This window comes from Mobula hypostoma, chromosome 2 (genome assembly GCF_963921235.1).
Source record: "Mobula hypostoma chromosome 2, sMobHyp1.1, whole genome shotgun sequence".
Classification (NCBI taxonomy): Eukaryota; Metazoa; Chordata; class Chondrichthyes; order Myliobatiformes; family Myliobatidae; genus Mobula; species Mobula hypostoma.
In genome coordinates this window covers 68866886-68892416 of record NC_086098.1, presented here as the reverse complement: position 1 = coordinate 68892416, position 25531 = coordinate 68866886, and the positions used below count along the sequence as shown (strand labels likewise).

General features: G+C 41.7%; 1 protein-coding gene across 2 annotated transcripts in view; it reads right to left on the bottom strand.

Annotated features, from left to right (window-relative positions):
* Window positions 1-25531, bottom strand: part of LOC134340914 (peroxidasin homolog) — a 294279-nt gene that overhangs the window by 176267 nt on the left and 92481 nt on the right. For both annotated transcript variants that reach the window (XM_063038509.1, XM_063038513.1), the window contains exon 2: window positions 4849-4920. In XM_063038509.1, coding sequence (XP_062894579.1) covers window positions 4849-4920 — 72 coding nt within the window. The remainder of the gene's footprint in view (window positions 1-4848; window positions 4921-25531) is intronic.

Below are 25531 nucleotides of genomic sequence, written 5' to 3'. Positions count from 1 at the left end.
AGCCAACTATGTCCTGTGGAGACTGAGGTCCTTTAACATCTGCCGGACGATGCTGAGGATGTTCTACAAGTCTGTGGTGGCCAGTGCTAACATGTTTACTGTTGTGTGCTGGGGCAGCAGGCTGAGGGTAGCAGACACCAACAGAATCAACAAACTCATTCGTAAGGCCAGTGAACTTGTGGGGATAGAACTGGACTCTCTGACGGTGGTGTCTGAAAAGAGGATGCTGTCCCAAGTTGCATGCCATCTTGGTCAATGTCTCCCACCCACTACATAATGTACTGGTTGGGCACAGGAGTACATTAAGCCAGAGAATCATTCCACCGAGATGCAACACAGAGCGTCATAGGAAGTCATTCCTGCCTGTGGCCATCAAACTTTACAACTCCTCCCTTGGAGGGTCAGACACCCTGAGCCAATAGACTGGTCCTGGACTTATTTCCTGGCATAATTTACGTACTACTATTTAACTATTTATGGTTTTATTATTATTTAATTATTTATGGTGCAACTGTAATGAAAACAATTTCCCCCGGGATCAATAAAGTATGACTATGACTAATCTGCAGTGCACTGAAGTCTCAACTGATGATCTCCAAGCCTTCTGTCACCATCTCCATCTTTCCCCCACCAGACCATCTGCCATCTGCCCCTTTTCTGGAGCGATTTCCCAGCCTTTGTCTGACCTACTTCCTCTCATTTCTTTATACCAGCGGTCCCCAACCACCGGGCCGCGAGGAAACGATATGATTTGGCGATATGAGTCAGCTGCACCTTTCCTCATTCCCTGTCACGCCCACTGTTGAGCTTGAACGCACGCGAGGTCATTACCCGCGCATCATCCACTTCAGCGCGGGAAGGAGATCAACTCCTCGAGCTTGCAAATGACGGCGGGCTGAAAAGTATGTTTGACATAACACCTCTGCCGGCATTCTGGATCAAAGTCAAGGCTAAATATCCTGAGATAGCCACGAAAGCACTAAAAACCTTGCTTCCATTTCCAACATATCTCTGCAATGAACGTAACTAAAATTAAATTGCGGAATAGACTGGACATAAGGAACCCCCTTCGAGTATCGCTGTCTCCCATCACCCCTCGATAGGACCGTCTTGCTGCAGAGAAACAAGCCCAGGACTCCCAATGATTCAGCGATACTGGTGTGTTTCAATGATTTTATATGTTCATATGGGGAAAATACGTGCTGTGTGTTTAATATCCAAACGTTACTTAAAACGTTATGATGCTATTGACTTATATAACCATATCACCATATAACAATTACAGCACGGAAACAGGCGATCTCTGCTCTTCTAATCCGTGCTGAACGCTACTCTCACCTAATCTCACCGATCTGCACTCAGCCCATAACCCTCCATTCCGTTCCTGTCCATATACCTATCCAATTTTTCTTTAAGTGATAATATCGAACCTGCCTCTACCACTTCCACTGGAAGTTCTTTCAACACTTACTTCAAGCTCCCCTGTCCTCCCCTGATAATTGACTTATCGCTATATTCATGCGAGGAAAATATGCACTGTGTGTTTAATATTAAATTTGTTAGATAAACCCTTTTTAGAAACGAAAGTGAGTGTATTAGCCACTGATCACCTATATTCCGGTCGTGATTAACACCCCCCCAACCCCCGAACAGAATGGGCAAAGCGATTTGTAGAAAAAAATCGGCATGTACATGAATGCGCAAGTCAGGCATGCGCACTTGTGCCCGCGCAAGGCTTCATGGTCATTGTAGTCTTTCTCTGGGTAAACCCAACGTATTTGATTGCTACTCTTGTCCGTTGGCAACCCTACCCTCCACCACTCGCGCCCCCGCCCCCCTCCCCCATCCAGGTCAGCCGGTCCGCAAGAATATTGTCAATATGAAACCGGTCCGCAGTGCAAAAAAGGTTGGGGACTCCTGCTTTATACCAAGAATCTCCTAGTTACTAGTTCAGTCTAGATATAGGGTCCTGAGCCAAAAAAAATCAACCATCCGTTTCCCTCCACAGATGCTGCCTGACTCACTAAGTTCCTCCAGCAGCTCATTTTTCTCCCCTCTGGCAATGCAATCTGATTTCCATACAAAGCAAAGACCAAATAAAATTACACTCTTCCTTTTACTGTCAGTCTAAATATATGCCATCAATTTAAAGACTGCTTTCAAATAGGATACTCTATGGATGCTCACATGGATCCACTTCCCCAAAAGAACAATCTCAATCGTTAACTAGCATCTCTTCCCTATGAAAACTACATAATTGATCCATCTTTGACACCTCTTACCCCTTCTTCGATCGGACTCCATTTTTTACAGTATAAACCAACCATCTTGACTATACCACTTCCCACCCTATTACATTTAAAAATGCTATTCCCTTTTCTATAGTTCCTCCATTTCTGCTGCATCTGTTCTCAGGATGAGGCTTTACATTTCTGAACAACAGAAATGTCCTCTTTCTTCAAAGGTCGGGGTTTCCCTTCCTCTACCATTTCCTGCTCATCTGCCCTCACCCCATCTTCCTGCTACCATAACAGGCAGAATTTCCCTTATTCTTACCTTTCACCAATAAGCCTCCACTGCCTCATCAGATTCTTTCTTCAACCCTTTACCTCTTCAATCTATCACCACCTTCTCCACTTCTTACTTTATACCCCCCTTCATCACCTGGTTACACCTAGCTCCTATCAGCTTGTACGGCTTCCTTCCCCCGCCCCCCCCTCCACCTTATTCAGGCTTCTTTTCCGTTCCTTTCCAATCCTGAAGGGTGGTGGTCCAAAATGTCAACTGTCTGTCAGGCCGTGGCCTCCTCTACTGTCGCGATGAGGACACACTCAGGTTGGAGGAGCAACACCTTATATCCCATCTGGGTAGCCTCCAACTTGATGGCATGAATAACGATTTCTTGAACTTCTGGTAATGCCCCACCCCCTCGCCTTCACCATTCCCCATTCCCTTTCCCTCTCATCTCATTGCCTGTCTATCACTTCCCTCTGGTGCTCCTCCTCCTTCTTTCTTCTATTACCTTCTACCCTCTATCAGAATTCCCCCTTCTCCAGCCTGTACCTCTTTCACCAATCAACTTCCCAGCTCTTTACTTCACCCTCCCACCTCTTGGTTCCTTATGTTTCTTCCTCCACTCCCACCACCTTCGTACTCTGACTCCTCATCCTTTTTTCTCCAATTCTGATGAAGGGTCTTGGCCTGAAATATTGACTGTACTCTTTTTCATCGATGCTGTCTGGCTTGCTGAGTTCCTCCTGCATTCTGTGTGTTTTAACCATTTATTCCTCTCCATACTGTAGAAGCTGGCCTGACCTGCTGAGTTCCTCCAGTATTTTGTACGTTCAAAGCAGATGAAACAGTATGCATTAACTTATAGGCAATTTATGATACTTTTATATATATTATTTCATATTTTGCTATGACTGACTGCGGGTGCATGAAGGTGCGTGCAATCTCCTGCCCTGAAGAAACAAAATTGCCGGAGAAATCAATGGTTGAATCTAAGAAAAACATCACATTCTAGTAAATGTACCACTGAATTTCACTCTCACATCATTTTGCAATTTATTTAGTGAAATGGTTATGCATCATGTTGATTGTAAGGGTTTACATTATAAAATATGCTAAGCTTGATAATCAAGCTCAATGAAAATCAAAAACAAAAAATGCAGGAAATCTGTTTGTTATCTGACCTTTTAAATAATTCCAGCATTTTGTGTCTTTATGTCAAAAACTGAATGTTGCATTTCCTAAATTAATGCCAATTCAGAATTGAAAAGACATTTGGTTCCAACATTATACAGAGCTGGATATTGTTCTAAAGCAGCGACATCAACAAAGCACAGTGGATTCTGGTTATCTGGGCCATTAGTTATTCCAGGTAGCTACTTATTTGGGACAACTCTTAAAGAACAGAAATTAATTGAGAAAATAGCTGAGTTTCCCTTAGGTGATTTAGGACATTAAGTGGCTTTATTGGGACAGGAGACTGGCATCGATTGGTTACTAACTAGTGTTAGACACAGGCACAAGTGTATCAGTTAGATATTGCATCACGCTTTGCGGGAAGAATTTTTAAATAGCGTCAGTTGCATGTGTTTGCGCTTAAAGAGCAATGAGTTTTGTCACTAATAGTTGGCGAGAAATAAGCAGCAAGACAATTCAGAAATGTTTTGCTCACTGCAGTTTCAAGCATTCAAGGCTTGGAGATGCGAGAAACAGCCAGGAGTAAAAAAGAAAATGAAACAAGTTAGGGAATACAAAGAAACTGAGGGTATCAACAATCATCTTGAATGTTACTATGAAGATGAAGACTTGGAGGATGCAATAATTGAAAGGTTTGTATGAAGGCAGTCCATTATCTGCAATAAGTATGCTGATTTTGTTCACTCACGGTCAATCGAAAGAGCAGGGCAACAATTCCTCCATCAATAACTATTAGGAGTTAGTACAGTTTTATACTACTGTGTTAGTATAGATAGTGTTCTAATTTGTTCTCCATTTCATTTAAATACATAATTTGTTACTCAGTTAATCTGTATAGTTTTTTTTCCTTTTTAATTATTTTCATGAAATTTCAGCTAAATAGGCAGCTGCTTAATTGGGTCAAAATGTACTATTCCCAATGTGTCCTAATTAACCAGAATCCACTATAATTTACAATGATTCAACTTTGCCACAATGGAGCAGCATTCTAGTTCAGTTTAAAATGCTATGTAGGAAATCTACTCAGAGGCTGTTAGCCAGCAACTTGAAGTTGCACTGAAACTGTGAATTGCTGCTACTTCTCTGAACTTGCTGGCAAGGGCAAGAGAACAGAAAAAAAGCTGAGAAAATGGCACTCACAGTGTGTTCAGGTGCTTTAAACGTCTGAAGGCTCTGAATGGAATATCGGTGATTTTATTGAAACGCAAATCCCTGATTAGAAACACAAAAACAGAATCATAATTAGTGGATTTCATCATTAAATTATACAACTTTATGAAACAATGTATTTCATGTAACTGCCAAAATACAAGTCATAAGAATTTGCTACCTATTTTTACTGTTCCGTTATCTACTCATAATCCAGCTACGAAGAGTACAAATATGCAGTGTACCTCTGTATGAATCTAATACAAAAATGTAAAGAATCTGCAAGGAAAGAATTCAAAGCCAAATCTCAATCAAGTACTAATAGATAGAACATAGAATAGTACAGCACAGTACAGGCACTTCGGCCCACAATGTTGTGCCAACCCTCAAACCCTGCCTCCCATATAAGCCCCCACCTTAAATTCCTCCATATACCTGTCTAGTAGTCTCTTAAACTTCACTAGTGTATCTGCCTCCACCACTGACTCAGGCAGTGCATTCCACGCACCAACCACTCTCTGATTAAAAAAACCTTCCTCTAATATCCCCCTTGAACTTCCCACCCCTTACCTTAAAGCCACGTCCTCTTGTATTGAGCAGTGGTGCCCTGGGGAAGTGACGCTGGCTGTCCACTTCATCTATTCCTCTTATTATCTTGTACACCTCTATCATGTCTCCTCTCATCCTCCTTCTCTCCAAAGAGTAAAGCCCTAGCTCCCTTAACCTCTGATCATAATGCATACTTTCTAAACCAGGCAGCATCCTGGTAAATCTCCTCTGTACCCTTTCCAATGCTTCCACATCCTTCCTATAGTGAGGCGACCAGAAATGGACTATTTCATCAGACTTTGCCTAAACTGTATACCAAGACCATTTCTAAAAGATGATATTTGATAAAGACATTTAAAACTTAATATCTTAATTCATGCAGTTTTACACCTTCTTTTAGAGTTGTGGCCAAAAGATGCAAACATGGTTCAGCATTCTGTTAATGTTAATTCAAAGGAAGTGAGCAATGTCACCATGCATTCTATGGTAAAGCAAATCAATCAAAGGACCACTTCAGCATTTAATAGCATCCAGCTGTGATGTGACATACTGTACATACACACCAAATTATATCAGTCTGTAAAACCAGTTGGGGCATGTCAGTTTCTAATGTGTCTAAGCAATTTCAAAAATAAGACTAAACTTCTGACTAACTGATGCAATGCGTGATTACGGTTGTGGGAAAAACGGTGAAATTGGCCAGGGAGTGAGACGTGCGGCATGAGAAGTATTTAGATGGTTGAATGATTCACAGCACACTTTACACAAATGGCAAAAATGATGGAAACTATGTTTATTATGCATCACATTAACAAAAAAAATGATCACCATAAAATTTTGACCACTATTGACTTAGAATAGTTTGCAGTAGACAGATTTCCTGTCTTTAAGGACAAGAGGTCACTTTTAATTGTTGAAATACCACTTGATTAATGATTGTAAACAGAAGAGCAAACAAAGCACTTTACAGGGATCCATTTGTATATCCAACATGTGGGAAGCAATGGTATTTTAACTGAAGCAATGAGTGAAAAGTCTTAATTGCATACAAGGGAATTAGTAAATTTCAATAACTGAAATAAACTGCTAGCCTTCATTTTGAGGTCAAAACAGATTTACCAGTTTGAGAAGAACAATGTCACAATCCATTTATTTTGCCTCCCATAGATTAGAGACTCATTCCTGCGAAAGCAATCTCTATATATTGGTATGCGGGACATACTAGTGAGTAATCTCAATGTACTTGAGAGACACTTTCAATCCATTAATATCATAGCAAATACTTATCCATTTAAATAAACTAATTGTCTACTTTTTATTCCAAACTTCAGAACAGTGGCATATTAGGTTGACAGGCTGCAGAACTGAGCTGAAGTGGCAGATGGGGTTCATTTGAGAAAAATGTGACACGATTCAATTTGGAAGGTTGAACTTGGAGGCAGAGTACAGGGTAAATGGTAGGATTCTTGGCTGTGTGGCGGAACAGTACGGGCGCCACTGTAGTGTAGTGGTTAGGGCGATGATATTACTGATCAGGTTTGAGTTTGGAGTTCAACCCCAGCATCCTCTGTGAGGAGTTGGTATGTTCTCCCCATGAAATGAATGGGTTTCTTCACACAATCCAAAGTCGTACCAGTTAGTAGGGTAGTTGCAAATCGCTCCGTGATTGGGTCAGGGTTAAACCGGTGGGTTGATGGCAATGCGAAGGGCCTATTCAGTGCCATTCCCTTAAATAAATAAACATAACTGAAGGATCCTAGGGTCCATGTCCACAGATCCCTCAAAGTAGCAGCACAAGTTGATAGCGTGGCTACAAAGGTACATGATGCATTGCCCTTCATTAATCGGGGGACTGCATACAAGAGCCATGAGGTAATGTTGCAGCTCCATAAAACTCTGGTTAGACCACACAGAGTATTGTGATCTGTTCTGGCCCCTTATTAATGAGAGGGTATGGAAACTCTAGAGGGGGTACTACATATTGATCTGTTGTCCACATATACACATTGCCCTCTCTTTTTCTCTCACTGCAATGTGAATACCGTACACCAGTTAAAGCCATCTCCCACGTGTGTGCTTTTATCTGATAGGTAGTTGTGCACAGACAACAGTTTTGCCTTTCAACATTTCAACAAGGAGAGAAGTTTGATTTGAAAATATGTCAGTGTACCCCAAATTGTGGTCAAAACTTTCTAACTGAAGTTTGAAATGACAGCTAACCTCAATGACGGTACAGGTCTTTTTATTGAAACAAATAAAACTGGCAAAGAAATGTCTGCAAGAAAAAAAATCAAACACTGTTGTACCCACCTTCACATAGTTTTGAAAATTTCAATGAAATTCAGTGCAGGATATAAATACAGGCAATCACAGATATTTCACTTGGATTAAGAGCTGATGATCAATGTGGTATTTCTTCACCCATCTCCATTGAACAGAACATGGATTATCTCAGTTACGGCATTCGCAGTAATATGGCACTGATGGCAGCTACTTAGTTCAATGTACCTATACTATCGCTTACAGGAAATCTTACAAATTAACCAATCAATTTGCATACAAATCTATTCTGTGACTTCACCCCCCCCCCGCCCCCCCGCCGCAACCCACTAGAAATGAACCAGCCTACTGACTTCTGCTGATTTACTTTTCGGCAGAGTTAACAAGGTTGTCTGCAACCTATCTGCAATGTTAATCCCACAATTAAAGTGGAACCATCTTCATATTAAATGGAATGTACAAACAAGACACTGTTCAAAATTGCAATAAGTAAAACACTTAACCGATATTGGAGATAATGACAAATTTATATAATGTTCCTTATCCTTTCCAAGATTTCACGCTGTTTAAGATTCATCAGAACCAGAAATGTGGTTTGTTTCATTAATCAATGCTGCAGTGAATTGGTATTTTGGACTTCTGAGCAATTGCTGTCTCTCATTCAAGATACAGCTTAAAGGTGCAATACTGAAATCCTGGTTGACAAAAAAAAAGTAATGCATCACCAAATCAATATACAGTAATTGATAGAAAAGAGATGCAAAAAGATAATCATACGAAAGCAAGATTTAATACATTTGTGCAACTTCTGCTCAAAATCCAGGCATGGATAGAATAATCAAGCTCGCTGTCACCAAAACTAATTTTTAATGGACCAGACCACCGCATTATTTAATCATGATTTCTTCCATTGTGTATCCTGTTGTCTCAATTGGAACACCTTTCTTGATTGATGCACTGCATCATTTGTGGCTGCTGAGTAATGTCTACCCAGCCTGGATCTGATGTCCTTGTCTGTTTTTTTTTGAACCATTCATGGACTATTTGATTCATCTATTATTACTTCATGAATGTTACTTTGATATCCAATTTTTTTTTAAAAAAACACAGCTGTTGTGGGCAGCCTGTCTACTGCCTACCATTTTTCACCAGCTCTCATTATCCACTGCCCCTCCCAGCTTCGTAACATCTGCAGATTTGGACACGGATTTGTCAATATGACCAAGCCTGTAATGTTCAGTCCTTGTCAACAACAGCCTGAATTTCTGACTTCAATAATAACTTTACAAGGACTTTGCAGATACTGTGGAATATATTCACCTAGTCTCAGTCATCTCTGTTTCTGTTTCCTTTGAGGCAACCATAGACTGGTATTCTCAAATCTAGATTTATTATATAAAAAATCTTGGCTGAACACATTTTTCTACTTTGTATATCAAAGCTCCCATTTCCCCCCAACCCTGCATCCCTGCCCAACTATTGGTTCGCCAACACCTCACCTCAATCTCCTTCCCTACACCTCCAAAAAAAGAGTGTGGGCTAGAAAGTGTTAAAATGTTTTGTCAATACAAAGCTTAGATGCTCCTTTTCCTGAATGATTTTCGTCAACTAATTACACTGTGATAACCTGGTATTGGTGGTTTTTAAACCAACCATCTTACACTTCTTTGACCATGTGAATGGGTATTGGAATTTCACTGAGCAATGTGAATCCCCAATCTGTCAGAAAACACCTTGAGCAAAAAAAAATTGGCTTCATGTACATTCCAGTCTTAACCACTAAATGGGAAGTAGTGGAAAGCCACAGAATCTGAGAAAAGGCCAGTCATCATTGTCATATTCCTAACCTTGATCTGATGGAGCAAAATTGATGACTTCATTCCACTGCTGGAACGACTTGACTTCATTTCTCTAGCTAATGATACCATGGTAAAATGGCTCTAGGCTTGCAACACATGACTGAAGGATGGTCAAAAAAACAAGAACCAATAACTGTCTAAGAAGAAGAGAAGAGAACTGAACTGTAGAACAGTATAACCAGGGAAATTAGAGAATGCAGGTCCTGGCCTACCAAACACTGATAAAAATCGTAGTGCAAGCCACTAGAAATCACAAGAGATTGGACAAAAAAGACTAGAAGCTGTATCCATAAAAGGAAGATGAAAGCAAAGATGACAATTTTACAATTTGGATGCAGTCAGAATATTAAAATATAGGGCAGCAGAAATAGGGAGGGCACAGTTATCAGCGTTTAGAATGGGGATAAATAATGGGAGGCTGGCTAGTAGACCACAAATATAATTCCATCAAGGTAATGAAAGGGATTAGTGGGAGATCAACAGCAAATGAACAGTAGTAGTTAAATGGACTAGGTTGAGATGTGTCAATGGCAATAGACAGCTTTGAAAGAGAAGAGAATATGGATTAGCACTCAATTTGGAAAGAGCTAGTTCAGCCTCAACAGTAGTCAGAGATTAAGCATAATTCCTGCTCAGGAAAAGTTTATCAATGGACTCATCAGTATTAGCATGGATAGAGGATTGGTTAACCAAAAGGTAGCAGAGGGTTGGGTTAAACAGGCATTTCTCAGGTTGGTGGCCAGAAATGATCACGTGGCCAGTGCTGATCCCACAACCATTTGCAATATAGATTTAGGATTTATGTTAATATGAGCAACGCACACAAAAGACTGGAGGAACTCAGCAGGCCAGGCAGCAACGATGGAAAAGAACATTGTTGATGTTTCAGGCCGAAACCCTTTGGTAGTCATCCACTTTGCGAAGAAGGGAAAAAAAATCAAAGATATTTAGATAGTGAAAGTCTGCAGCATGCAAAAGAATCCATGAAAGACCACATCCAACAGGATAGGCAAACAACCAATGTGCAAAAGACAACAATTGTGCAAGTGCAAAAAGAAAAATCAAATAAAATCACAAAAGATTGATCTGCGGGGGTGGGGGGGGAGAAGACAATGGACTATTGGTCTTCATCGGTAAAGAGACTGAATTTAAGAGCGGGGAGGTTACGCTACAACTGTACAGGGTGCTGGTAAGACCAGACTTGCGTGCTGTCCTGGCTTCCTTATTTGAAGAAAAATATATTGGCTTTGCAGGCTGTGCAGAGATGGGTCACCAGGTTGATTCTGGAGATGGGGTGTTAGCTCCTTCAGGAAAAATTAACTCACTTGGGACAATACTTGCTGGAATTCAGAAGAATGAGAAATAAAAACAACAAAGGGATAGGTAAGATAGAGGGAAGTTATCTCCACTGCGGAGTGAGACAAGAACTAGGGGGCATCGCATCAAGATTCAAGGGATTAGGTTAAGGATGGAGATGAGAAACTGCTTCCCCCCCCCCCCCACAAGAGTCGCAGACCTGTGGAATTCTCAGCCCAGGGAAGCATTACAGGCTACCTACCACATTAAATACATAACAAGGGAATTAAGGTTACGGGGAAAAAAGGCAGGTAGGTATAGATGAGTCCACAGTCAGATCAGTCACAGTATTATTGATTCTCTGAGGCTGATGTGCGAGTAGACTTCAGGAGGGTGAACCCATAAAAAGCATTTGGTCCAAATAGGCCACCTACTAAATACCCATGCCGATCAACTGGCTGGAGTGTATACCGAGGTCTTTAACCTTTCACTTCAGCATCTGAGGTACCCAACTGTTTCAAGCAGGTTTCACTTATACCAGTACCAAAGAAGAACGTGGTGACCTGCCTCAGTGACTATCACCCAGTAGCACTTCAATCCACAGTGATTAAGTGTTTTGAGAGGCTGGTGATGAAACATGTCAACTCCTGCCTCTAAACTGATCTGGATCCACTCCAATTTGCCTACCGGAGCAACAGGTCTACAGAAGGTGCCATCTCATTGACTCTCAACTCAACCCTGGAACATCAGGACAGAAAAGTTACATACATCAGGATACTCTTTTTGACCACAGCTCAGCTTTCAACACCATCATCACCTCAAATCTAATAAATAAGTTTCAAGACCTTGGCTTCAATACTTCCTTGTGCAATTGGATCCTTAATTTCCTCATTTGCAGAATCCAGTCAGTTTGGGTTGCCAACAACCTCTCCTCTACAGTTTCTATCAACACAGGTGCCCCTTCTCTCAATCCCTCTCACTCTGCCACATCTGCTCTCAGGATAAGGCTTTTCATTCCAGAACAAAGGTGGTGTACTCCTTCAGAGAAAGGAGCTTTCCTTATTTCATTATCAATGCAGCCCTCACACGCATCTCTTCCATTTTGCACATGTCTGCCCTCAACTATCTACCTGCCACCCTACCAGTGATAGAGTTCCTGCTGTCCTCAACTGCCACCCCACCAGCCTCAGCATCAAGCGCAGAACTCTCCATAACTTCCGCCATTTCCAACGGGATTCCACCACCAAGTGCTCCTCCCCCTCTCCACCCCCACTTTCTGCTTTCGCAGGGATCGCTCTCTGTGCGATTCCTTTGTCCATTTGCCCTCTGCACTGATCTCCATCCTGGTACTTATCCTTGAAAGCAGAACAAGTGCTGCACCTGCCCCTACACCTCCTCCCTCACTACCATTCAGGGCCCCAAACAGTCCCTCCAGGTGAGGCAGCACTTTGCCTGTGAGTCTATTAGCATCATCTACTGAATGTGGTGTGGCCTCCTGTATATCAGTGAGACCTGACCTTGATCGGGAGACCACTTTGCCGAGCACCTACGATCCGTCCGCCAGAAAAAGCAGGATCCCCCGGTGGCCACTCATTTTACGTTCACTTCTCATTCCAGCATGCTAGTCCATGGCCTCCTCTACTGCCACAATGAGGCCATGCTCAAGTTGGAGGAGCTTCACCTTGTCTGTGTAGCCTCCAACTCGATGGCATGAACATCAATTTCTCAAACTTCTGGTAATTGCCCACCACACCCCCCCAAACATTCCCCATTCCCATTTCCCCCTCTCACCACATCATCTTACCTGCCCATCACCTCCTTCTGATGCTCCTCCCCTTCCCTTTCTTCCATGGCCTTCTGTCCTCTACTATCAGATTCCCCCTTCTCCAGGCCTTTATCACTTTCAGCAATCAATTTCACAACTCTTTACATCACCTTTCTGCCTCTCCCGTTTTCAGCTATCCCATACTACCTTGTACTACTTCCTCCCCGCCCCCCCACCTTCCTACTCTGACCTCCCATCTTCTTTTCTCCAGGCCCGCTAAATGGTCTCAACCCAAAACATTGAGTGTTTACCTTTTCCATAGATGCTGCCTGGCCTGCTGAGCTCCCCCAGCACTTTGTGCGTGTTGCTTGGTAAGTCTGAAAACTCACATTGGCCAGATTGCGTATGGATGATATAATGCGTCCAGAATGCATTTTAGTTCCAGTGTGGCACGTGTCTGAAATGCAGCACTGGGGAGAGGTGATGTAGACGGATATGATAGAAACATTTAAGGGATATTTAGGGAGGCAAATGAACAACTAAGGAATGGAAGGACAAACTATCCCATGTGCAGGTGGATAAAACTAGTTTTAATAGACATTAAAGACCATAGGACTGTTCCTGTGCAGTACTGTTTCGTGTTAAAATACCTGCTATACTAAATACCACAGCTCAAACACCATCTATAAATTTGACTTTTATTGTTGGCAGAATTTCAGATGGTGATGAGGCGGCGTACAGCAGTGAGAAAGATCAGCTGATTGAGTGGTGTCGAAACAACAACCTTGCACTGAACATCAGCAAGACCAAGGAACTGACTGAGGACTTCAGGAAGGGGAAGTCAAAAGAATACACACTTGTCCTCTTTGAAGGATCAGCAGTGGAAAGTGTGAGCAGTTTCAAGTTCTTGGATGTCAACATCACTGAAGATCTATCCTGGGCCCAACATACTCTGATCTCATCCACAGCATTTTGGAGGGGGAGGGATAGCTTGATATACCAGATGACTTGGTACATATTGGTACCAATAACATAGGAAGGAAAAGCAATGAGGTCCTGAGAGAGAATTTAGAGAGCTAGGCAGAAAGCTGAGAAGCAGGACCTCCAGGATAGTGATTTCTGGATTGTTACCTGTGCCATGTGCTCTCTCTCCTTTTTCTCCCTCTGTCCCTCTCACTATACCCCTTGCCCATCCTCTGGGATTTTCCTCCACTCCCCCTTTTCTTTCCCCTTAGGCATCCTGTCCCATGATCCTCTCGTATCCCCTTTGCCAATCACCTGTCCAGCTCTTGGCTCTATCCCTCCCCCTCCTGTCTTCTCCTATCATTTTGGATCTCCCCCTCCCCCTCCCACTTTCAAATCTCTTACTAGCTCTTCTTTCAGTTAGTCCTGATGAAGGGTCTCGGGCCGAAATGTCGACTGTACCTCTTCCTAGAGATGCTGCCAGGCCTGCTGCGTTCACCAGCAACTTTTGTCTGTGTTGTTGGTAAAAAAGGATAGTGTGCAATAAGATTATTAGGAAGGGCAGGTAGATGATAGGACAAAATTGCAGCCAGCAAGGTAAGTATCATTGCATTAGGGATGCAGAATCAAAAAGAGTAGCAAATACAGTACTCGAAGTGTTATATCTCATTGCACAGAGTATAAGAAATAAGGTGGATGATCTTGCTTCCCTAGTACAAATAGTCAGGTATGTTGTGGCCATCACTGAATCATGGCTGAAGGATTGTTATAGTTGGGAACTGGATGTCCAAGGTTACATGTTGTATAACAGGGATAGGAAGGTAGGCAGAGGGGGTGGTATGTCTTTGCTGGCAAAGAATGGCATCAAATTAGTGGAAAGATGTGACATAGGACTGGAAGATATTGAATCCTTGTGGGTTGAGTTAAGAAACTACAAGGGTAAAAGGACCCTGATGCCAGTTATATATAGGCCTCCCACCAGTAGCTGGGATGTCGACCACAAATTACAACAGGAAACAGAAAACGAATGTCAAAAGGGAAATGTCATGATGGTCATGGGAGATTTCAACATGCAGGCCAATTGGGAAAATCAGGTTGGTAATGGATCTCAAGAGAGTGAGTTTGTTGAATGCCAATGAGATGGCTTTTTAGAGCAGTTTGTTGGTGACCCAACAACAAACTGCTATACTGGATTGGGCATTATGTAATGAACCAGAGGTGATTAGGAAGCTGAGGTAAAAGAGCCCTTAGGAGACAGTGATCACAATATGATTGAAATTTGATAGGGAGAAAGTAAAGTCTGATGTAGCAGTATTTTAGTGGAATAAAGGAAACTACAGTGGTATGAGAGAGGACATGGCCAAACTAAACAGAAAGGAGCTGCTGGCAGGGATGACAGCAGAGCAACAATGGCTTGACTTTCTGGGAAAAATTAGGAAGGTGCAGGACAGCTGTATTCCAAAAACTAAGAAATACACAAATGACAAAATACTACAACTGTGGCTGAAAAGGGATGTCAAAGTCAATGTAAGAGCAAAAGAGAGGGCATAAAAAAGTAAAAATCAGCAGGAAAAGAGAGCATTGGGAAGCTTTTAAAAACCTACAGAGAGCAACTAACATCATTATAGATGGAAACAATGAAATATGAAAGCAAGCTAGCAAACAATATCAAAGTGGATAGTAAAAGCTTTTTCAAGTATGTAAATAAAAGAGAAGTGAGAGTGGATGTAGGACTGCTAGAAAATGAGGCCGGAGAATTAATATCGGGGAAACTAGGAGATGGTAGATGAACTAAATGAATTCATCAGTCTTCACTGTGGAAGACACTAGCAGTGTGCCAGATACTGAAGGGTGTGAGGGAAGAGGAGTGAGTGCAGTTATTAATACAAGGAGAAGGTGCTCAAAAAGTTGGAAGACCTAAGGGTACACAAGTTTACCCTGCCCAGATGAACTGCACCCTTGGGTTCTAAAAGAGGTAACTGTAGAGATTCTGGAGGCATTAGTAATAATCTTTCAAAAATCACTGGGCTCTGGCATGGTGCCAAAGGACTGGAAAATTGCAAATGTCACTCTACTCTTTAAGACAGGAGGAAGGCAGCAGAAAGGAATTGATAGACCAGATAGCCTGATCCCAGTGATTGGGAAGATGTTGGAGTCAACTGTTAAGGATAAGGTTATGGAGTACATGGTGACACAGGCCAAGATAGGACAAAGTCAACATGGATTCCTTGAGGTCAAAGCAGGTCTTAACAGCTTTTGAAAAATAACATACCTGCAGCATTTGATTACAGATATCCTTTCCAGCTACTACTTTCTCAATTAAGTCTATTAACCTTCTCTGCAAACACCACCCCAAACAGCCTCGCACTTTGGGATCATTTTCTACTTTGCACACGTTACAATGTAAAGATCAGTGTTATTTGTCATGTACACATCAAAACATACAGTGAAATAAATGTGTCATTTGCAACAATGACACACAAAATCTGAGGATGTGCTGGGGGTAGCCTGTAAGTGTTACCACACTTCTGTGCTAACATAGAATGCCCACAACTTAAATATGAAATAAAACCATGTTTTCCTGCTGATTCTACGACCGTATCAGATTCATCTATCAAATTGGTTTCAAGCAGCATTTCATTCATTATTTTTACTTCAAGTTTGCTATGTAGGGAAACAACAATTACACCTAGGATCCTCAAGTTTCAGTTCAAAACACACTTCTTTCCTTGTATGAACTATTCCAAGTAAGGATCTACAAGATATCCGTCAGCTCTGAAGTTGATCATGATTTGAAGCCTCAAGGCCATCACGGGGTACCCTTCCATGGAACAGATCTCTTTGAAAGCAGATTATACAAAATAAACTCACATGTTTGAGAGGTATTAATGCTGCTTACTGCACACTGAATGAAAACTACAATATTTTACTTACAGATTTAAAATTCAAAACCCAAATGCCTCTCCTAACAAGAAATTATTTTAATGATAGGATCTTACTAGATCTCCAACAATATTATTTATTGACAAAGCTATTTCATTTAGTCTCACTCCACACCACTCCAACTGCCCAGTATTTCGTGACCATTTAAAACTAATCAAAATACCAAGTATTAAACATAAAAACATCAAGACAGCATTTGTTCTAAAGCTACACGCAATCAGAACATTGTTTTACAAAGCAAGTAATCTCTGTTCAGCTCTTGCCAATCTCCTTTGGGACTGCCACACACCTGCATTCACCTGCCACTGTAAAGAACATGGGTTCATAGACCATGTACTCTACCTCCAAATCCATTTATCAATAGGGAAAACAAAGCTCTTGCTTTGGTTCTAAGGCCCGATGAAGTGCAAAGTCTCATTATGATGAAGAAACCATCCAACTTGTAACCTGTGATCTTAATTATCAATGGTTTGAATTACATACTAGTATTTAACTTGTGTTTAAAACACAAATTAGTGATAATGCTGTCTGTTTTAACATAGGTTTGACTTTAAAAATGGTTTTAGTAACTTGAGATATAAATCATGATGAGTAAGCAACTTGAAATAGAGAATTAAAAACACTAAATGGAACAGAAACATGGGATTTCTTTCCCATGATTTCATAGGAATGCCATTCTGCTGCTTTATTACCAATGACTTTGAGAAAGGGCCTTATTTTTCTGGAAATTCTTTTTAACCTCCTCCTGTATTTCTTATTTCTAGAGTTACACCATAACCACTAGGTTGAAAGAAAGGCTTTCAAGCAAGCTCTTCAGTGGCAATGTTCTGTGCTTTTTACACTTCAACAGTAGGGAATTCAGTGGCTGTTAGGCCTCAAATTACTTCAAATACTTAGTGATTGTGCAGTGCTTTCCAGTTGTGTGCCAGCTCTCTGCAGTTGTTTAGACAAAGATCACTCCTGTTTTATGTCAGCTCTCCAAAAAGCATACGGCAATATGTTCAGTAATATGCTGCTGTACAGTAAAAGAGACGGAACTTCTTTGCCTGAACCTAAGTGTATTAGTCCAGTTTTGGGTCTGGATTAACCTCCAGACAACTGTGAGACAGTAGGGGTGGTAGTGAGGCAGAGCTGGCTGCTCCCAGCATATGCATAAAACTGCATAACAGAATCAGAAGTGCATGGCACAGAACCAAGCCCTTTGGCCCAACTTGATTCTGCCACTACCACTTCATCTGGTAGTTTGTTCCATGTATCTGCCAACTTCACCTAAAATCTTGCCTGCTCAGGTCCCCTATAAAGCTTTCCCCTCTCATCTTAAATTGATGTCCTCTAGTTTTAGATGCCCCTACCCCTGAGGTAAAAAGAACTGTGATAAAGTACTCCATATATGCCCCTCATAATTTGTAGATGGCTACAAGGTCACACCTCAGCCTCCTTCATTCTTGGGAAAAACAGTCCCTGCCCACCTAGTCCCAGCAACTGAAAATGAAAGAAAATAGCTCTCAACTTTATCTACAAATATAATTTAACAGAGTATTCTTCTCAAGAAGACAAGAGGAAAGAACAGAGTGAGTGAAATAAAGGCATACAAGATGGAGAAACAAAGAAAAATAAACAGATATTTATTAATGTGCATTGATCGGCAGAGGAATACTTAATGGTCAAAATAGCACTGAGTGTAAATTAATCATTCTTGCACTGTATCCAAAGTTGTCACTTGACTTAAAAAGCTAAAACAAATAAGAGCTGTACCCAGGTAGTAAGGCAATGAATTCCCAAAATGGGAAAAGCCCACAGCACATTGGTAATTAGAGAGCACAAAAAGATTTGAGAGTTGGTTTCTCGACTGGGGAAAGAATGCTGCACATCAGAGAGGGTTGCAAGGGCATACAGTTCAAAAACAATAGGGTTTCACTAAAAAAGTTTAGATGAGTAGCTATGATAGTGCAAGAAAGGCAACTCTGACCTGCAAAGGTCAAGAAGCTCCAGTTTAGATCATCTCAGAGGATGGAACATGGGACACAAAACAACAGCAGATTGATGGATGGCTTCACATTGAGAAACTGCAAGAAATCCTCAGTTGTAGTCTCAATGGTGAAAACAAAGCATCTTATTTATGAATCTGTCAAAATGTTTCATAAATTTTATTATTTGAAAGGTTACACAAACCTAGAACACAAACTAAGAACCAACTGTGTTTTAATACCATTTTAGCTTACTGGTGTGACATATATTTCAACTAAAAATCCATGTTGTTTCTTTTTAATATACAAAATGCAAACAAAATCCAATAAAATTTTACAAATATTTCACAACCATGAAAGTTAGTTTATAATCCCATTGTGCAAAACTTCCTAACATCAGATTCTTAATTATATCACCTAACTCAGTTCTAACTCAGAGTAGCCAGAACACACACGTACATATGAAGTTACAAACATCAGCTCCAGATGTACAAATTCCAGGCTCCATTTGAATACAACAGTGACTAATACCACCGATAAAACAGCTGTAGCCTCATGGGAAACCAGAGTTAGGTTTGCAAACCTGGAGCTGAAAGGAGAATAAGAGGCAGCTAGGACGTGAAAAATTCTACATTTTGTACTCTTTTTTAAAAAAAACCTTACCTATCAGTGAACTTTCTTTAAACATTGTAATTATTTCTGTCTATGTCTCTACCTCTTCCTCTGGCAGTCTCACACACACCTCTCAAGTAAAAAAAAACTAACTAACCGTTTCTCTTCTAGACTCTTAACTATTTACCTTACATTTAGATGACTGTCACCTAATCGTGTAACCAGCTAACTTTGTTGGGAGATTCTCCCACATGTAGGAACAATTCAATATTTACCCTATCATGCCCCAATTGTTATCTATTGATCCAAGGCCTTTGTACTGACCTGTGCAGTTCATAACATGAAATGTGGCCCCTTTACTATTGAACCTTAGTGCAGGACACAGTGAAGGGAGAAAGGGGAAAAAGAGCCACCCATGAACAAGACCCCAATGTCCGATTTATAAATAGAAGGTTGGTTACCACTACATGTTGTGGTACGGTCTTAAATATTCTAAAAGAAAAACTTTGAGACCTACTTGCACTGAACAATGGACCAGAGCATAACAGTTTCATTTTTTCAAAGTTTTATTTCTTCACATAATATTAAACATGGTCAAGGTACTCAGAAGTCAGAACAGAAATCTGCTTTATTTCAATACCCATGAAGATCTGACTGATATCCATTCTACACTGGTTTAACTAACATTTATATACCAATGACTGCATCTCCAGTGATCCAGCTGTGCATCAGTTTAAAGTTGTGGAAGACAGCACTGTCATTAGACTAATCGTCAGACAACTAATCCAAGTGGTATCAGGAAGTGAATAAGCTAGTGCCATGGTTCAATCACAGAGATGAATGTCCTCAAGACCAGAGGGATACATATTGGCTTCAGAAGAAATGTGTCTCAGACATCCCACTCCTCCCAGATTTCCGGGAGTCTCCGGCATATTGATAGTGGCTCCCTGACGCCCAGAAATTATATACAATATCCCGGAAATCGATTTTTTTTGAGAGGGAGAGCAAGCATCCTGATTAGTCTCTCTCCATGCTAAGAGTGCTCCCAACCACCGGGCCGCAAGGAAACAATATGATTTGGCGATATGAAATGATATGAGTCAGCTGCACCTTTCCTCATTCCCTGTCACGCACTGTTGAACTTGAATGTACGCGATGTCATTACCCACGCGTCATCCATGTCAGCCCGGGAAGAAGATCAACTCCTCGAGCTTGCAAATGACGGTGGGCTGAAAAGTATGTTTGACATAACATCTTTGCCAGCATTCTGGATCAAAGTCAAGGCTGAATATCCTGAGGTAGCCACGGAAGCACTGAAAACATTGCTTCCATTTCCAAAAGCATATCTCTGCGAAGTGGGGTTTTCTGCAATGAATGCAACGAAAACTAAATTGCAGAATAGACTGGGCATAAGGAACCCCCTTTGAGTATCGCTGTCTCCCATCACCCATCGTTGGGACAGACTTGTTGCAGGAAACAAGCCAGGGTTCCCACTGATTCAGCGATATTGGTGTGTTGCAATGATTTTATATGTTCATACGAGGAAAATATGCGCTGTGTGTTTAATATCCAAACATTACTTAAATTGTTATGATGCTATTGACTTAAGTGACTTATAATTGACTTATCACTATATTCAGGCGAGGAAAATATGCACTGTGTGTTTAATACAAAATTCATTAGATAAACCCTTTTAGAAACGAAATTGAGTGTACTAGCCACTTATGTGACTTATAGTTGACTTATCACCTACACTCCGGAAGTGATTAACACCCCCGCACCCCCCCCCCCCCCACCGTCGGCCGGTCCGCAAGAATACTGTCAATACTAAACCAGTCCGCGGTGTAAAAAAGGTTGGGAACCCCTGCTAAGGACAGGTGTCCCCCACTTTTTGAATGCTCGCTTTATGAAACCTCACTGTAATGAAAGACCTACATTAGTTCCCTGTTTTCGCAAACAGGTGTTTTCACTGTTACAAAGAAAGGCAGCGCGCGAAAAAAGCAGCGCATGAAAAATAAACAGTGTGTGATAAAAAAATCAGCGTGCGCCCTGAGCAGCTACTCTCCCCCGGATTTGGAACTGCATTCTAGCCGATATTGCTTAAGCACGTGCCTGTGAGCAGCCGTTAGCAAGATGAGTACTAAGGTATCGGAAAAGCCTGAAAGAGCTCGTAAGGGTGTTACACTAGACATAATTAAGCGTTTCGATCGTGGTGAATGAAGTAAGAACAACGTGAGCTTAGCTTGTGGAAGCTGACAAAGATGACGTTGAAGAGGTATTGGCATCCCAAGACCAAGAACTGACAGATGAAGAGCTGATGCAATTGGAAGAGAGAAGGGTAACAATCGAAACCGAATTCTGTAACGAAAGTGAAGTCATCCAGGAACTGAACGTGAAGCAACTGCATGAGATTTTTGCTGCAATGATAAAGTACGACTTTGATTTTGTAAAGGGTACGTCGGTTTAAGGCATATTTGCAGGATGGTTTGAGTGCTTACAAAGAACTGTATAATAGAAAAACGCGCGAGGCTCAGCAGTCAAGCAAGCCTTCCACATCAGCCACAGTAGACGACGAACCTCGACCTTCGACATTGAGGCAGGCAGACATAGGAGAAAATGAGCTGCCTGTCCTGATGAAAACAGATGACACCCCAGTGTTTCACCACCCCAAACCCCTGGCTGCGGACAGATACTGATTCACGGAGAATGCAGCAGTAGCCGGGAGGCACACAGCACAACTTACAGAAAAAAGCTGAAATAAACAAGCTAATTAATTACGTGCTGGGCGGCACCTAATTAATTAGCTTGTTTATTTCGGCTTTTTTCTTAAAGATCTGCTGTGTGCCTCCCGGCTACCACTGTACCCCTGCATTTTTTGCGTATCGGTATCGGTCGGCGGCCCAGAGGGTGGGGGCCACTGTACCACCCAAACTCTGACGACTCAGCCTAACACACCATCATCAGTGTGCTCAGCAAGCTGTCTTCCCGATTCCCATAAGTGATACTACACTGTACATATAGCGGATAGCGGGGGAAACCTGTAGACCTATCAGTTTTCTCTGTGGGCAGGCTTTACAGTCGACCTCAAAAATAATGACAGTGTTGCTCGCTACACTGTTTGCAACAGTGACTTTTCTATTGCCCATGGTGGGTTAAAATGTAAAAGACATGTTGAGCTGAGTTTAACAGGTGTCATTCATTCATTAGTATAGCCAACGTTATTTAGTCATAGTCATACTTTATTGATCCCGGGGGAAATTGGTTTTCGTTACAGTTGCACAATAATAAATAGTAATAAAACCATAAATAGTTAAATAGTAATATGTAAATTGTGCCAGGAAATGTCCAGGACCAGCCTATTGGCTCAGGGTGTCTGACCCTCCAAGGCAGGAGTTGTAAAGTTTGATGGCCACAGGCAGGAATGACTTCCTATGATGCTCTGTGTTGCATCTCGGTGGAATGAGTCTCTGGCTGAATGTACTCCTGTGCCCAACCAGTACATTATGTAGTGGATGGGAGACATTGTCCAAGATGGCATGCAACTTAGACAGCATCCCCTTTTCAGACACCACCGTCAGGGAGTCCGGTTCCATCCCCACAACATCACTGGCCTTACGAATGAGTTTGTTGATTCTGTTGGTGTCTGCTACCCTCAGCCTGCTGCCCCAGCACACAACAGCAAACATGATAGCACTGGCCACCACAGACTCGTAGGACATCCTCAGCATCGTCCGTTAGATGTTAAAGGACCTCAGTCTTCTCAGGAAATAGAGACAGCTCTGACCCTTCTTGTAGACAGCCTCAGTGTTCTTTGACCAGTCCAGTTTATTGTCAATTCGTATCCCCAGGTATTTGTAATCCTCCATCATGTCCACACTGGACATAAACTAGCTGGCTGGCTGCAAAGGAGCTATGCTATTGATGTCCTATGTGATGAGGCCAAACTCCCTGTAGACTTGCTTAAAGTTGCAATAGAATAAACATGATAATATAATACAAGTACATATTTTAATGTCACATTTTCTGCATATACCCAATTTGGTTTACAGATTAGACAAAATCACTAAACAAAGTATTACATACACACACCCTCGGAGGTCGACCGGGGGGGGAGGGTGCTACCTCCCTGAAATGGGTTTTTGCAGGGTGGGATGTCTGGTGACTCCTCTCCACCCACTCACCAACTCAATAGTTAGCACCTTTTCAATATTCAGGTTCCTAGGCATCATTACTTCACAGGACCTCATGTGAGAACCTTATTGTGCATGCAGACTGGTACAGCCGTCCCGATCTATTCTTACTTTCTTCTTCTTACTTTGTAATTTACGTTATTTTTTGTATTTTTTTTCTCACGGTAACACATCGAAGCTGCACCCTCTCTAACATGCTGGTAGACAGAGTTTTATTGGGTTTTCTTTAGCACTGGAAATGGTTACGTCCTGACACGCGGGACAGAAGCAAGGTCGCATTGTGTATTCCACGGACCAGCAAATACCTGCTGGCTTAGCGAACAGAGCAGCGGACACCCCTGCTGAAATCCGGAGAAAAACACACAGAGGATGCAAAGGGGGATCACAAAGCCGAGGAAAGAGGACCGGGTCAAGACAACAGAGACTTTTGGAGAAGAGGAGTTTGGTGGGTAATACCATTCCGGCTGACCGGAAGTGCACTGAGAGCGGTAAGCGTAAAGGAGTTGGGTGATTACTGATCTGGTTAACAACAGATGGTGCAATTCGGGGTATATTACGATCAAGGAACGTGTTTGCAGACTGGATATTGAACTTTTTAATGTTGGACTTCGGCCACATTCCACCGTGATACAACACTTGGCGGCACGGGAGGTCGTTCCTGCCTGTGGCCATCAAACGTGCAGCTCCTCCCGTGGAGGGTCAGACACCCTGAGCCAATAGACTGGTCCTGGACTTATTTTCCATCTGGCATAGTTTGCATTTTGTTGTTTGATTGTTGGTTTTTTTTGTATTGCTATATTTACGCTCTATTCTTGGTTGGTGCGGCTGTAACGAAACCAAATTTCCCTCAGGATTAATAAAGTATATCTATCTATCTATTTCCTTAACGAAAAGGCTTGGCAGAAAATACACTTCTTGTGGCAGTTGGTAAAATTCCATCTTCCCCAGAACATACTTGGTGCAATTCTACATTGCCATTACTGTCTTGCTTAGTGCAGCATCGTCTCACAATATACAAAATCTAGAGCAAACTGTCAGGTCAGCAGGAAAGGTCATTGGTAGCAGTCTACCAACACAGTAAAACAAAGAAGCAGGCTGGAAAAATCATTGCAGACATCATCTACCCAGCAAAAGAATTGCTGGTGAACGCAGCAGGCCAGGCAGCATCTCTAGGAAGAGGTACAGTCGACATTTCGGGCCGAGACCCTTCGTCAGGGTCTCGGCCCGAAACGTCAACTGTACCTCTTCCTAGAGATGCTGCCTGGCCTGCTGCGTTCACCAGCAACTTTTTTGTGTGTTGCTTGAAATTCCAGCATCTGCAGATTTCCTCATGTTTACCTACCCAGCAAACTGCCTTTTTCAAAAACTCCCCTCTGTAAAGTGCTATCGGGCTATTAAAACAAAAGCTTCACAACATCTTAAAATTTCCTTTGCCCTGGCAATTAATTGAATCAATCATTCCAGTTATCAACAACACCTCCGGTACACCCCCCCCCCGCCCCACCGCCTCACCTCCAGCTATTACCTCAGTTACTGTACAGCACTGTGAACACTTAAGACCACTTTTTATGTTGTTTACATTGTAAAACATGCTGGTATTAACATATTTACGCACATTTTATTCCATATCTGTAGTTTAACTTGCAAGTTTAATTTTACATCATTCTATATAATTGTTGAACGTCACTTTTTATTGCTTCATGTCGCAGCCTGACCAACACACCACAGCAAAGTCCTAATACACGTAAATATTCTGTAGATGGTGAATAAAGTTGATTTTTGATTAAATACTCCAACAGCGCTGTCAATTTTATTATTTTTGGTCACAGGGGCCATGAACAATGCTGCTCCTATCCAACAAGTCTTCAACAGAAATTAACTTCATAAGAATGGAATATTGTTATATGCATGGCAAAAAAATTTCAAATATCAAAGCTGACAGATTACACTAACAAGCCTTTTCCCTTTTCAGACACATTCTGCATCATTTCCACACTTATTCATATTCCAATGAGTAGAGACAACATGTTAAGAACTCTGAGCAAACAGAACATAAAAGTTGACTCAGCCTGTTTGATTCTTTAACAGCAGTTGGATAAAAGCTCTCTCAACCAGCTGTGGGACAGTAATGGTTTCTATTTCTTCTCCAGATTAAGTTTCAGATATCAACCAGAGTTCACACAAAACCCAACTTACACTGAGCTTCAGCCAGGCTATATTGAAAATATGCTCTTTTGTTTTTTATGCTTT